Source organism: Haliotis cracherodii, unplaced genomic scaffold (assembly GCF_022045235.1).
Source record: "Haliotis cracherodii isolate W230 unplaced genomic scaffold, xgHalCrac1.p SCAF_5, whole genome shotgun sequence".
Classification (NCBI taxonomy): domain Eukaryota; kingdom Metazoa; phylum Mollusca; class Gastropoda; order Lepetellida; family Haliotidae; genus Haliotis; species Haliotis cracherodii.
This window is the reverse complement of record NW_027266308.1, coordinates 56,143,368-56,160,214: the sequence shown is the minus strand read 5'-3', so window position 1 is coordinate 56,160,214 and position 16,847 is coordinate 56,143,368. Positions and strand designations below refer to the sequence as shown.

The 16,847-nt window shown below is 38.6% G+C and overlaps 1 protein-coding gene across 4 annotated transcripts in view; it reads right to left on the bottom strand.

The window, feature by feature from the left end:
• LOC139441976 (serine/threonine-protein kinase D3-like) overlaps positions 1 to 16,847 on the bottom strand; it is a 132,220-nt gene that overhangs the window by 92,694 nt on the left and 22,679 nt on the right. For all 4 annotated transcript variants that reach the window (XM_071222721.1, XM_071222723.1, XM_071222724.1 and 1 more), the window contains one exon: positions 7,477 to 7,615. In XM_071222721.1, coding sequence (XP_071078822.1) covers positions 7,477 to 7,615 — 139 coding nt within the window. The remainder of the gene's footprint in view (positions 1 to 7,476; positions 7,616 to 16,847) is intronic.

Sequence of the window (16,847 nt, the reverse complement as noted above, 5' to 3'; positions counted from 1 at the left end):
TTGTGCCAAGAAGAAAATGGTTCAGTTAAATCTAATCCAATGTCTACGAAAAATTATGTTCAATCAGTTGTGGTATTTATGATAAATAAACACTTAGGAACGATGGCAGCTTTCATGAATGTATGACGTACGTGAAGACATATACTCATGACAAAAAGAAAGGCAACAAGACGGGAATATTGTTGGACATGACATCCACAACACTTTAACAAGTTTAACAACAACTGAATGATGCCTTTGTCACATCAAGAGGTTGGGCAATAACGTTCTTCATTAAACTTAAACATGGCCCAGTATCAGTGCTTTTAGGAAAATCATGTCAGCATGCTCAGGACTGATGCCATCCGTTCAAAATGAAATTTCTTGGCATCAAATACTCAAGAAAACCCAATCTGCAAATCCGAAAAAATATAATGTTAATATTCTTAACATGCTTAATAACAAAGCAGGCAAATATAGGATACCGTCATCCCTTGCTACAACGCTACCTTCGGGGTTCAAATAATTGATGAGCGTTATTGATGATCAACAGTTCAACAAAGGTTGAGTCGTAGGTGGTAGATGACCAACAAAACAGTTTACTCTGCCTACCTAACACGATCTACATTGCATGCCTCAAGAGTTTAAAAAAAAATTAGAATAGAAGTTGTTTATGATTCATAGTGTCAAAAAAGATTTGTCGAGTATCAATATGTGCTTTAAAAAAACCACATCGTATCCCTTCAGCTAATCGAGGTGAATAAACAGGTATTACACACTTGGTCAATAAAGTATGAAATTTGATATAAAACATCACTAGACATGATGATTTACCATTCAAAATGTATTTCCTGCTCTCCAAGGCATTGTTTTATATGCAGAGATTAGGATTATCGTGTGTATTTTCTCATAAACTAAGCCGGATATAGCAGTCAGCTGTGCAACACGTTTCCTCCCAATCTACCGGTGATTCAGTTAAAACGTACCCAATGATACAACTTCAAAGAATTTTGATGCAATGGTCGGAAGAAATTGTCTATGAAATTATTTGTTTATCAGGAATAATATATTCCAATATTGTGTTATTTTAGTTGGAGCTTCCACTATATATATACTTAAAATTATAAGAATCATAAGTGTAGCACTTTGGTACAGGTGGTATGCAGGATATATTTTTTACGTATTGAACAATTTGACCAGTCACCGTAGGGACTTTACGGGCTACATGTATTTCGATTGCGAAACCCTATGTTGACATTTAATAGTCAAACTGCCCCAAATATAACTTTTAGCAAGTCATGATACGGCATTTATGATATGTGTATCCATTCTCTTACAACTAAGGTTTGTTTCAAGGCGTCAATAGCGGTAAGCTGACTGCTGAATATAACGGTGAGTTGTGCGATCTACCGATCACTTCGCATACGATTTTGCCGAAATTATTGTTAACATTATTATTGAATGAAATTTTTAATATAATTAATGAAATATATTGCAAACATTAGTCCAGATAAACAATGAACAATTTGTTTATAACCAGACATTATAATAGGATTAAATTGTGTACTTCACTGTGTCTTCAGTTCGGATTTGTTGATTTGGATTTGGTATTTCTGGTGTTACGTGATCGCGGTGATCAGCTGATAATGTTTTCTGAGATGGGGGAAAACATCATGTCATTGGAAAATTTGAGTTCATGTTAGTAAATTTGGGGAGCCATACATAGTATGACGTGAACACGAATATAATGTTCTATTTATTACTGAAGAAGATGTCAACATACAGAGACAAATTTTAGTGTTTACCTATAGAAACAGCAAGTTGCAACAGCAACGGAACCAGAATTTGTCGAATGACGTCAACAATCTTCAGCTATGATGCTGTTTCTAGTGTGACGTCATTCTCACCTCATGTCACAATAAGATTCGAATGACGTTGGCATTGCTGTCCGGATGATGGAAACAATACACTGTTGTCTCATGACGTGATATGACCTTAGGGCACATATGATTTTTATGAACCCCGATAGGTGTGCCTTCGTAGGTAATAATAAGAATTAACTCTATAAATGGTTGATAAGTGGCATTATCGACAGTAGCAAACAATTCTAGTGTTTCATAATCATATCATATTAATAAGTATATATTCGGATTTTCATTTTTTACTTGAACAAAATATGGTTGGTTTCCCCTGAAAACTAAATCGAACAAAGAACATTGAACTGAAATAACATATAAAGTCTTCACGTGGTATATCAAATGACAGTATAATGTTATTGTCCTCGAGAACTTCCTGTTGCTCTGACAAACACTACAGTGACAACCAGTTCCTCTTGTGTAATGCATCTATCTAAATATATATATCAGCCATGATTCTACCATGTGTCATATTTCATGTCTTGCTGCTATTTTAATGTTGAGATGTTGAATGTAGCATCACTGATTGAATAACTCCCTGTCACCAAGGAATTCCTATTCTCACAGCGTCAGCTGACATAACATCCCTTGTTCATCACATGGACCTGTACTTAGTCTATAATAAGATTAGCAAATCACATCTAGAATTTTTAAACTCAAACGAAGCTGACACACCTCATCTCAAGAGCCTTGGAAAATATAGATCTGTTTTTCACTCGGTTGTTGCCTGGCTTCACAATGAGTGGAAGCGTTTATTGCCCTGCCATTGCATTGCTGGAATATTGCAAAAAGCGTTAAAAACTCAACTCACTAACTGATTCACGCTTTTAAAATCACCTTTTCAATTCCAAGATTAAATAAAATTTGTTAACAGTACTTGTTAAATTTCACATTTTCTGATCACTTCAAACATACAGTTGTGAACAATTTATTCAATTACATGCACATACAAACTCATAAACCTAATATATATACTAAACAAATGGAAAATAGCGATTAGTAATATTTTGGGAATTTTTTTATGAAATTGTATGCTCATTCTTCCCAACAACAAAATGTCCACCCAAAATATTCATATATAAACAATTGTAGATATTTCTATTCCTTCCCTTGCATTGGCAATAATTGTTATTTTCTGTTATCTATCTTTGATTTATCAGTGAACAAGCTACTTTGACAGGGTGGATATGATAGCCTCTTATACTTGTTAAAGCCAGGGTAAAAAGCATTGTCATGTAAACAGGGTTGGAGACGTTTGCCTATCAAGAAATTCAACTTATTAGAAGCCTAATATCTTATTCTGTAAAATTATCACCAATTAGATTTTAGCACTGTTAAACAGAGTTTAAAATACGCTTTTGAAACAAGTTCAAATTTAGAAAGTTTTGTCACATCAATCTGATCAAAATCCATAGAAAATATTGCCATTTTTTATTGACTACCACAAGGCTAAAGTTGTAAGCTAGCCATGTTACAAGATAATCCTTTTCGTGAACAGTGCCATGTGTGCTGATATCAAAATCCGAGTGCCTGAGTCATTTAGTATCTAGCCATTTTATTGTTTCCTCAGCTGGACCAATTGCCGATAAATATACCATTCACCATGTTCACTTATATCACTCAGGTTGCAATCCTGAGATTCAGATATATATATCCAACTCCATGCAATAGTATTTCAGTGAGCTCTTCAAATAGCATCAGGTTTTATGTTATTATATTATGTGTTACTACGTGAGGTCTTCAGGAGAACACCCTACAACACAAGGAGGAAAATACCCTCAAACATGAGGTCTTCAGGAAAACATCCTACAACATGAGGTCTTCAGGAGAACATCCTACAACATGAGGTCTTCAGGAGAACATCCATACTACAACATGAGGTCTTCAGGAGAACATCCTACAACATGAGGTCTTCAGGAGAACATCCTACAACATGAGGTCTTCAGGAGAACATCCTACAACATGAGGTCTTCAGGAGAACATCCTACAACATGAGGTCTTCAGGAGAACATCCTACAACATGAGGTCTTCAGGAGAACATCCTACAACATGAGGTCTTCAGGAGAACATCCTACAACATGAGGTCTTCAGGAGAACATCCTACAATATGAGGTCTTCAGGAGAACATCCTACAACATGAGGTCTTCAGGAAAACACCCTACAACATGAGGTCTTCAGGAGAACATCCTACAACATGAGGTCTTCAGGAGAACATCCATACTACAACATGAGGTCTTCAGGAGAACATCCTACAACATGAGGTCTTCAGGAGAACATCCTACAACATGAGGTCTTCAGGAGAACATCCTACAACATGAGGTCTTCAGGAGAACATCCTACAACATGAGGTCTTCAGGAGAACATCCTACAACATGAGGTCTTCAGGAAAACATCCTACAACATGAGGTCTTCAGGAAAACATCCTACAACATGAGGTCTTCAGGAGAACATCCTACAACATGAGGTCTTCAGGAGAACATCCTACAACATGAGGTCTTCAGGAGAACATCCTACAACATGAGGTCTTCAGGAGAACATCCATACTACAACATGAGGTCTTCAGGAGAACATCCATACTACAACATGAGGTCTTCAGGAGAACATCCTACAACATGAGGTCTTCAGGAGAACATCCATACTACAACATGAGGTCTTCAGGAGAACATCCATCCTACAACATGAGGTCTTCAGGAGAACATCCTACAACATGAGGTCTTCAGGAGAACACCCTACAACACGAGGTCTTCAGGAGAACATCCATCCTACAACACGAGGTCTTCAGAACACCCAACAACATGAGGTCTTCAGAACACCCTACAACATGAGGTCTTCAGGAGAACACCCTACAACATGAGGTCTTCAGGAGAACATCCATACTACAACATGAAGTCTTCAGGAGAACATCCTACAACATGAGGTCTTCAGGAAAACACCCTACAACATGAGGTCTTCAGGAAAACACCCTACAACATGAGGTCTTCAGGAGAACATCCTACAACATGAGGTCTTCAGGAGAACATCCATACTACAACATGAGGTCTTCAGGAGAACATCCATACTACAACATGAGGTCTTCAGGAGAACACCCTACAACACAAGGTCTTCAGGAGAACACCCTACAACATGAGGTCTTCAGGAGAACACCCTACAACACGAGGTCTTCAGGAGAACATCCATCCTACAACACGAGGTCTTCAGAACACCCTACAACATGAGGTCTTCAGGAGAACACCCTACAACATGAGGTCTTCAGGAGAACACCCTACAACAAGAGACTGCCATATGTTCACCCACCCATAACATGAGGTTCCCGAACACCTAACAACAAGAGATCTCATGAACACCTCACAACATGAGGTCTTGAGTTATTACACCTTTCAAGGTCCGACAGAAAACTCCGTACAACATGACCTATCTAAAGCCAATCAAACATATTCAATTTAACCATCAGCAGCTTGAGAACCCTTGTACAAACATGTTCTAAGCTCTATAATGTATCAGATAATAGGTCGTAGATGCCTTTGACTTCTGACATCTGCAGGTAATCCTTGGTTCAGGTAATCCCCAGCCATCAGTATTACACCTGCATTGCTCCAGATAGCCAGGGGCTGGTCATTTACCCCCCCCAGGAAACAAATTACCCTCAATGTTTGAGCATGTCCCTTGGCCCTGTATGTCTGATGCCTGACACATCAGTTTCCCAAGTGAGTAGGGGGTCACTTGACACAGGCTGCATCAATCAATCAGTATCACTTGTTGACATTATAACATGATACTGGTCAGGAAATCATCCAGTGCACAATGATTACTGCATGATCTGTGCATAAAACTGGCACACTGTTCTTACCAATCACCTTGTTACAAAACATAGTAACAGTTTTTGTGAAACATATTGAATCTTGCAACAATAACAGACCTATAGGCAGGAATAGCTCTATATCACTGAAATATCAAGCGTGCTGTAATACAAAGACTTTGTACACATCATATTCCACGGCTCATTTTCAGATCCATAAGGTCTTAAATAATTAATAATTTCTTGTTTGTTTTTTCATGTTTGTTGTTTAACGCTGCACTCAGCAATATTGCAGCTATATGACGGCGGTCTGTAAATAAACGAGTCTGGACCAGACAATCCAGTGACTGACCTCATGAGCATTGATCCATGCAATTGGGATACAATGACATGCATTAACCAAGTCAGCAAGCCTGACCACCCAATCCCGTTAGCCGCCTCTTACGACAAGTGTAGTTGTCTTTTACGGCAAGCATGGGTTGCTGAAGACCTATTCTACCCTGGATTTCACAGGTTGAACTTTAATTTTTCCAATTATCTTTTTTTTATAATCCTTCCAACCTTGCAGGATGTTCTATGTATGATGTATATTTTCTTGTGTCCTAATTGTTTTGTCATGAAAAGAACATACCACTAAAACATATATTAGTGTCGGCACCTTCACTTGGGGTCAGTCAGATAATGAGAGCCACATCACTTTTTTCAGGCCTTATACAATCCTGATGACTGGACATGATCCACAACGTGTGAACTTGAGAAGCAAACGTTACCATATACTAGGATGGAACACCACCATTCATACACTTCCTGTCATTGTGAGTGATTTGAATAACGTTACAGCAATATCACGGCAGTCTACTAGGTTGCTGAGACCTGCCTTGAGCTGGAGGCAGTATTTGAGTGAGTTGGGTTTCACACCTTTTTCAACAGTAGGTCATTGTCATGAAGGTCTTTACGATTCACATTTTACATTTACAATTTGGGTGAAACACATTAGTAGGGCATGTCACTGATAAACCAATGATAAGTCAACAAAAAGGGATCTCTGGCATCTGGAATTCTTGGATTCCTGCCATGGCTAAGGGAGGCCACTCTGCCCTGCAAATTGTGGCACTTTTGACCACTGTGTCATCTGGGCAAACCGTGCAAGGCAGGGTAAAACAAGAAATCTGCGATCATTCCATGACTAGCAATAACTAGAGACACTACTGCTCTGTCTGCTCTTAAAAAATACCCCTGTGTGGTACAGAACAGAATCTGAGCACACCATAGAGATGACTACATTGGGGATCAGGTTAAGTTAAATTACACAGGAAATTACAGGATTTCAAGAGGTCACACATTAAAAAGAACCTGGTTCCAGCCTTGTGTGACTCATTTGTGAGTGATTTTCTTTGTGTGTGTGTCTGGGGGGGGGGGGGGGGGGGGGTTGCCGGGGTTTCTTTTGTATGTGCTTTGCTGGGATTTTCTTTTGTATGTATATCTGGTGTGTGTGTGGGTGTGTGGGTGTGTGGGTGTGGGTGTGGGTTTGTGGTGGGGTGGGGTGGAGTGTTTTAGGGTTTGTGTGTGCTGGTGGTTTTGCTGGAATCTTCTCTGTAAGGAGCTGAACAATTCTGATATTGCACCAACACATTATTTTTCAGCATGTTCAGGACATCCAACTTTTCCAGTGAACAATACTCTTGAATATGGACCCATGACGAACAACATGTGGTGTCTGATCCTGTACGCTGTAGGCATCTACCGACCAGATGAGCTGAATGGCTCCTTATATAGTCACCTTACCTGAGAGTACAACTTCCACAAGACTGGCCTCCCCGATGGTGCTGGGGTCATCAATAAGTTGCAGGACATTGGCACAGCTCTGGTTGTGTTGGAACAACAGAATCTTGTCCACAAGGTTGTAGAAGCCATGTTCAGGGAACTGGAAACATTGAAGAGAGATGCACTATTAGACATTATTGTATTAACGCGAGCGTGAATTAAATGCAAAAAATGTGAGTGGTCTTGGTTCGCATTAATGAAACTTCGTATTTATGACTCCAAAATGACTATCAACAATAAGACGGCCTCACTGCTCACTTTGGATAGCTGAAATACCAACTTGAATATAAACACAAACACGATTTATTGAGCAGCAATTGTAACAAGTATATTTCCATGTCATTCAAAGAATTGAATTACACAATAGGCATCCAGTGAGTTATCACTGCTTGGGTCAAGAGTTCTACCCACTAAAGTCAAACTAGGCATCATTGACCACTCCCCCAGACAGACACCACCCACTCAACACTTTGTTAAAGGCCAACACGACCCAACGCACACCGATACGCTTCACCACACTCCTCAGATCTACAGACTTTGTCTTGTCATCTGCCTTCAAGTTCATCGACACCTTCTCCGCATACCAATCAGTGAACTGTTCTTGGTTTAATTATTTTATTGCCTTTGAACTTCCTTAATGCCAGTCAACAGAATAAACATATAACCTGTGTGTTGTTTGTAGGAAAACACTTTATTATTTTTACGGAAGTGTATTAGGTGCTACTAAGCAGTGCTATTTGCTTTTTGATTGGATAGAGGTCAGGTTGGTAAGGTAAGGATATGTATCATTCCATTGTGGATGGGGTGGGGGAAGTCACATTGATATTGAGGTGCATTTTTGGCTAGTGGTCAGCAGTCATATTAATTTGGAGACGCATTAATTTCAAGTATTTACAGTATTCAGGGTACTTAATCATCTATGTCTAAAATCACATCATAATTCTGTGAGCAGGTCTTAGAGACGCCATTTTTTTAAGGGATATGAGAGGTAGAACCTGATTGGTCAGTAGGAGGGACATACAAGGGACTAACTCATAATAGCCACTTGTGGCATTACAATCGAGCCCAGAAATTCCAGCGTAGTTCATCCATATATCTTATCCTTACTTAATTTGACAAGGGTGGAAACTGGACTTTTACAATCAGAGAACACCCATGCCTGAGGAGGACTGAAGATATAAGTAATAACAAGTTTTTCTTTATTTGAGCTCAAGATAAATTTAAACTTGAAAAACAATGTTTTAGCTTTTACCCAGAAGGCTATTCAATCTATTGCTAAGAAACAGGCTCTTACTTCCTTTAACATGTGAAGGGAATCTTGAAAAAACTTGTCCTTAAGACTTTTAACACATTGCCTACATAACATCAGCCATTTGTTCAGATAACAGAAAATTTATTTCCAGAAAAGTAAGAGAACATTATCCAAGAATCTTTCCAACATGTAAACAATCGACAATGCAACAAATCTTTGTCTGCATCACCACTGATGTTCGACTCATCAGAAATATCTTAATGTCATTTTTTCAGGCCAAAATAGGAGTCAATGTTTATCTTTTTATCCCTAATGTAGACAAATTTACATGCTTTACACAAGAACATTCAAAATATATTTCCAATGCTTAGGTTGGCTATCATTGTCAAGGACAATATAGATAAGAGATTTTTTTTTAACATATCTAAACATTATGTCACAATAAAACACAAAACCATGACATTTGTCATAACGTTCAATAAATATATAACTTAATATCTTGAAGCATGCATGAGTAATCTTGACAGTTTCTATGTGACATGTAACAGCTGACATGGAATTTGTGACAGAAATACTCTTTGGGGGGCTAGTAGTTATTACTGTGATGCCCCAAATCTGGATTAAACTTCAGTGCCTACTGGCGAAATGAATGGCAATCAATCAGGAAGTCTGATCTACTTGCCACACATGCTTTGCAAAACTTTTGAAATATTTGTGTACTAAATTTTGGGGTTTTATTCTATTTGAAAACAAAATATACATATGATACCCTTTTGAAAAGCTAAACATGCAGGAAAGGTATTATTAACATTTATTTATCATGTTTGTTTAATCTTGTTTATTCTCCGCAAACAGTTCTGCCGGAACATACAACCTTCAAGGCAGCTCAACCAGAAATTGCAGAAAATCCTCCGCACCAAACTCTTTTGTAGTCACATGTGAAAAAGCAAAATTCTTGGAAATTTATGAATTTGGATAACAGTAAAACAATACATGCGGACTAGGCTGTTGCCTCGCTACAATGAAGTGCGATGACCTGTACTTATTAACACCCATTAACACAAGCAAGTGTTAGGCGCCACCGAAATACGGTAATGCTTCAGTTGAAATGGATTCATTATCAGCCCATCTGACACTCTTTTTCTCTCTGAACAGCAGACTGACAAAAGATTGTTACACAATCTAAATAGTTGACCAGAAGTGCACTGATTTAAAGATTGACATTTTCATGGATGAAGATGGGTGTTGAAATGGATGTACGAATCCATAGAGAGAATTACACTGCTCTTATTAAGGTCTGGTGAAATGGTGCACAGGTAGTCCTGTCATCGCAGGCAATGGATTGCACTGTGTGGAGTTGTGTCCCTCAGGCAAGACAGAAAACAGATCATGGTTCTAGTCCCAGCTTTACCCTGATTTAGTTTCTAGCTTTGTCAGCATCATACCAGTGCTTATGGACTTATGGACCAGTGCAAACATCTAAGACCTGCATACAGTTGACAATACCATATTCAACATAATAAGTGCCCAGGGCGCTCTCAAAATTAGAAATAGGGGTCTCGTATTAGAATATTATTTTGGTGAAAAACCACAGGGTTGAAAGATCGTAAATTTCATGGATTATGCTGACAGCCTGAAATGTTTATATATGACACGATATATTTTTTCCAGAATCTAATTTCTTATAATTAAGGACACATATAACACACATATTATACACAAATAGATAAGTCTTGTGTACATTGATCAATTGGAAGGGGTGGTAATTGGGATTGTTCACTAGCCAATATATCAGCACGTTAGCCATTAGATAACTGAAATATTGTTCAAAGTGGAATTAAACCAAACTCATTCAGAAAGAATGAGGGACACGGGTGGCCCGTTGTTGTCTAAGGTGCCATGATTGGCTGTGCAGAGTTGTGTCCCTTGGGCATGCCAGAAACCTATGATTGCAGGTTCGAATTCCGGTTCGCCACGAATATGTTTCTAGATTTGTCAGCACCATACACGTGCTTATGGGTTTCACCAAAGTGGTAAAAGTATGAGACATGTATCACTTTGGGCTTTCCTCCCACATTAAGCTATGAGTGAGTGAGTTGGGTTTGAACAGTTAAACTATGTTACAGTGTGTCATCATAATGTTGGACAAAAGCCTATAGAGACACAGGTGGAATATAGAGATTATTATCTGAGTGTGTTTCCACAGCAAAAAAATCACATATCAGGGATAACAAAATAAAAATGCTACAAAAATTTAAAATATGTTAGGAATAAAAAAATGATCATGATAGCCTTTGGCAAGTATTATAGATATATTTTATTCCTAATATCTGATATCATGATATGAAAGCACACAAGGGTTATAATCTTTTTAAAATATAGTGGTACTGCCAATCTAAAAATAATCGATTGTGAAGATGTAATTTCATTCAATGACTTTCAGAAACCGTGTATGAATACAGCATTTGAGTGAACTTCCCCATTTATCATATAGTGCCAATGACTTGCAGTCATGTTAGTCTACATAATCACCCACACATGGGAAACCCCTATCTTAACTTATGGGGTATATCAGTCGAAAGTTTGTTAAGAAAGCAGACAATGAATCAACATATGGAGATAATATTAAAAAGTAGTTCCTGCTACTAGTGCAACTCATTTGCATATTTAGCATACTGTATTCGACGTAATAAGCGCCCCGCTCTAACAAGCGCCCACGTCTATATTGGCTGGTGAACAATCCCAATTGGCACGCCTTCCGATTATGTACACAAGACATATTTATTTGTGTATAATACGCACTCTTGCGTAATATGCACCATCAATTATGGGCAATTAAATTCTGGAAAAATTTATCTGTCGTATATAAACATTTCAGGCTGTCAGCATAAACCACGAAATTTATCTTTCAACTTTGTTTTTGTCAACAAAATTATATTCTAATAAGAGCCCCCTATTTCTAATTTTGAGAGCGCACTGGGCGCTTATTACGTCGAATACGGTATCATGATAGCAAGTTTATCAGATTGTTTTATAGCATCGATACATTTATCCATTATATGATAAAAACATTTATACACTTGGAAAAACCCAAAGAGGGTGTGTTACTGACAGACTGATTCAGGCACAGTTAGGGGCTGCTACTAAAAGTGAATTACTTCAGACCATGAGATCACATATGGTTCTTAGAGAGTACGCTCATGTTTTTCGCAAACACACCTCACATACTGTTCTCAAGGTTGGGCCTCTCAAAAAAATGTTTCTCATCACTGACCAACTCTAAAAATCTAACAAACTGTCTGGCCTTCAACAGTTTCGTAACTTTCTTGCATGCGTCATTTAGGTCCAGTTGCACATTATTAGAGTGACTATCCATTCCTTAGTTGCACTTTTTGAAGTAACCATGATGAAAACCAGAACTGGCTATTGTGATATATGACCTTATGTCGTAACTAAAGCCACAGAACATTCTTCTTAATATCACTCTTAATGTACAGCTGTGAATTTGTGCTTTGATTGTTGTGAAAATGAAATGATTTCACACTTTCTTGCATGCGTCATTTAGGTCCAGTTACACATCATTAGAGTTACTATCCATTCCTTAGTTGCACTTTTTGAAGTAACCATGGTGTTGTTTGTTTGTTTGTTTGTTATTTAATGCCACACACGCAATATTCCAGCTGTATGACGGCGGTCTGTAAACAATCGAGTTTTGACCAGACAATCCAGTGATTGACTTCATGAGCATCGATCCACAAATTTGGGATACAATGACATGCATCAACCAAATTAGAGAGCCTGACTACCCGATCCCATTAGTCGCCTCTTCCGACAAACATACTGGCCATTTACGGCAAACATGGGTTAATAGCACTTTTGTTAATGTTGCCCTGTTGACTCCAGTTCTGACATTGGAGATAAACAAAAAACAATCCAGTTATGGTTCATTTTCAATTTGGTAAAACAGATCAAACAACTGAGTGAGTGAGTGAGTGAGTACGCCACTTTTAGCAATATTCCAGCAATATCACGGCAGGGGACACCAGAAATGGGCTTCACACATTGTACCCATGTCGGGAATCGAACCCGGATCTTCGGCATGACGAGCAAACGCTTTAACCACTAGGCTACCTGACCGCCCCTAACTGATAGAGTGAAAAGCTGTAGTCTGTTGTTTGTTTGTTGTTTATCATTATGACCAATATTCCAGCTATATGACTGGACCTTTAAATAATCGAGTCTGGACGAGACATTTACAGCAAACATGGGTTGCCAAAGACCTATTCTAACCCTAATCTTTACGGGTCCTGTAGTCCTGAAAATAATCAAGTGGACCAGACATCCACTCCTTGATGAGCCTCATCCCACACAGTCCAGGTACGACAACATCGTCAAGGTACGACAACATCAACCAGGTCACCGAGCCTCATCCCACACAGTCCAGGTACGACAACATCAACCAGGTCATCGAGCCTCATCCCACACAGTCCAGGTATGACAACATCAACCACGTCACCGAGCCTCATCCCACACAGTCCAGGTACGACAACATCAACCAGGTCACCGAGCCTCATCCCACACAGTCCAGGTACGACAACATCAACCAGGTCACCGAGCCTCATCACCCCATCACATTCAGTGACCTCTTACAACAAGCAATACAGGGCCTATTCTCACCTGAGGCCAAACACGATTAAAACAAACAAATCTAGGTTATTCTCAAAATGATTACCACTGCCTACAGAAAATCATCATTTAAAATGACTCCTTCAGAAAGTCCTCGAACATCAAGAACGCAATTATCTTAACGTTGAGAGTAACAGAATTTCATTGTCAGTGCAAACACAGAATAAATGGTAATGCATCCATAATGACATCCTGGTACAATATGCTGAAGAAATCAAATACTATGGTGGTTATTAGGTGAACTACAATTACTTGCTATCCTTTCTTTGAGTTTCAATTCATATTTTGTTCCCTTTTCTTCTTCTGTGAGAAATAGTTTGGGATTGTAAATTGTGTAAATTATTTCATCCAAGAGAGGCAAACCAAAACCCTTAGTCAGCAAAATAAAAACTCTTAGCTGTTTACTGGCATGTATGTCTGGTTGTGACACTGGAATTCGTCTTCCGGACCTACAGTAATTCCCAAATATATTTAAAAGCTAAAGTAATGAGCATTCTTATTCATCAAATTGTAATTTTCACAAAGTCAAAATCTAAAACACTGTATTTTCTTCTTAAAGAACTAAAGTGAATGAGGCCCTAAAGCATTCTAAAGATTGGATTTGTTCAAACCAATATATAAACAGTTTATATAAATGTGACCCCTGTTTGTCTCATACGATTTTCAAATAATCTTTTTCAATTCTTGGAAAAACATGTGACATGAAAATACAAGAAAACAGTGTTATCACTATCCCCAGCCATGGGGCACATTAGAATTCTGTTTATTCATATATAATATAAGTGAATAGAAACACTAAAACAGAGTCCTATAAAGACAAGAGATGATCTGGGGCCGCTTTTGTGTCATCAGAAAATATTTATCTGTAAAAAATGAACTTAAGACACCAATTTTCAAACTCATTCGAGATTATGACCAGTAAGATCAGTCTGTAAAATTTCACTTCTCTGACTTAAATAGTTTTTGAGAAAATTTGACTCATTTGAGAAGCTGATGGACGAAGGGAAAGAAGGATGGACGGATGGATGGACTAACTCTGTTCCTGTATCCCCCGCCTCACTTTGTGGTAATAATCATTCTTCTTCTTCAGTAAAACCAAAATGCACAGTTGTCATCTTCCTTGCGAAACATTCAGACAACAACACATACTTTATAATGCAAGTTTTGTAAGTTGGGTTTAACGCCGCTTTTAACCGTATTCCAGTTATATCGCGGCGTGTCAGCTTAATGTGGGAGGAAAGCCCAAAGTGATGCAGGTCTCAGACATTTACCACTTCGGTGAAACCTACGGGCACGGGTAAGGTGCTGACAAACCTAGAAACATAATCGAGGAACCGGGATTCGAACCCACAATCATAGGTTTCTGGCATGCCCAAGGGACGCAACTCTGCACAGCAAATCGCGGTGCCTTAGACGGCTGGGCCACCCGTGCCCCCAAATTTTGTAAGGGGCAGGTGCAACTAGAAGGGCGGAGAATGCTTACGCTTTTCACAAACAGCTGGTGTCATCACTGATTTTCAGTGATCCACTGACATCATTTTCATCGCTATTTTGCCTTTTACACCAAATGGTATCTGTTTTGTCAGAGGGTGGTCGGGTAGCCTAGTGGTTAAAGCGTTTGCTCGTCAGGCCAAAGAGCCAGGTTCAATTCCCGACATGGGTACAATGTGTGAAGCCCATTTGTGTTATCCCCTGCTGTGACATTGCTGGAATATTGCTAAAAGTGGCATAACACCTCACTCACTCACTCACTCACTCACTCACTGTTTTGTCAGATAATCAAGACTGGTTGTTCCCTGGTGTTGACGCTTCATATTTACATCAGAAATGTACAAAGAAAACAGAATGCAAGAAACAAACTTCCTCTGCCTCATTTTCAAATTAAAGTAGCACATCCTCCACTAATTATAGCCTTAGGCAACCCACCAGTAGAAACTTTTAACGCTTCACATTGTAATAAAATAATACACATCATATGACAATTAAGATCACAAAAAAGCATAAAATGTTGACCCTATTACTGGACAGCTGTGCCACTTGTTGAATAAAACCATCACAACAGAACTTTCATTCCAAAAATACTCTCTTTTTGCATTACACAACAAAATGTCAACGTGTAATCATGATATCATATAACAATAAACAGATGGAAAATCTGATTCTTTTCAAGATGGAAAAGCAAACATTCAAATTGTTTAAACCAAGCAATGTTGGAAAGAAGCAGCAGATTGGAAACCTGTTCTTGAACCATGAAATTCTAGTTGAACGAATGTGGATGTTAACATTGAGAAATGTTTCAATGAATCACAACTGCCTGTGTTGCAATAGTTAAAGTTAAAATATTAAGTCAACATGCCATGCTCACTATTGATTTGATGGACTCAAGGTGAGGTGAATTTAACATAGTATTCAAGATTATTGCACTTCTACAGCAATGTGCATGCATGTCTGTGTGGCAGCTTGTACTTGTCTGCCAGTGCTTACTGCACTCGCCCACTGAGATACAATGCAGAGTTTAACATAAATACCCAACTCAGACACAGTATACTGCCTCCGAGCCCACCTATCCTCGTTTCATCCCCTTAATGCCCTACACCATCAACATGTTTATACAAATGGCAAAAAAAAAATGATAAACTTGTGACTCACTCGGCTCACTATTCCTGGTGCCAAAACCATTAGCAGGGAAATAGAATAATAATAATAATAATATCCTCCCATTATGTGTTTTCATTCATAATCTGTTTTCGTTCGGCCAGTTTGAATTAATATTCTCGTGACACGCAACAACATATAACGTTACCACCGATGTTATATTTGGGATAACACTTTCTTAGTAACCAGAGAACTCCTTTTTTCACTCAGACTGACAATATGCTGCGATACAAGCATGGGTAGACATTACCTTATGTAATTTTTTACATACTTATGGGTTGGAAATTATGTGTTTTCATTCATAATCTGTTTTCGTTCGGCCAATTTAAATTAATATTCTGGTGACACCCAACAACATATAACGTTACCACTGAGTCAGTGACAACAAAGAGAACTCCTTTTTTCACTCAGACTGACAATATGCTTGTAGACATTACCTGATGTAATTTTTGACACAATTATGGGTTGAAAATTCTGATGGAACCTATCGTTTTACACTTAGCTATAAAAAAATCACAACTTATCGTGTGATGCCGCTTTCAAGTTTGCATGGAAAGCTAGCCGGGCCATAACTTTTTTTTGCGAAATTAAGAATGCAAGATATTGAAGAATGGTCAGATAAACGAGAGGGGAAAACAAAAGCGTGAAGAGCGTTCGGTGGGGTCGTCACCTGGAGACCTGGTTGTCGCTGACTCGGTGGAACAGTGATTCCAGATGTTCATATTCAAAAAAATTTCAT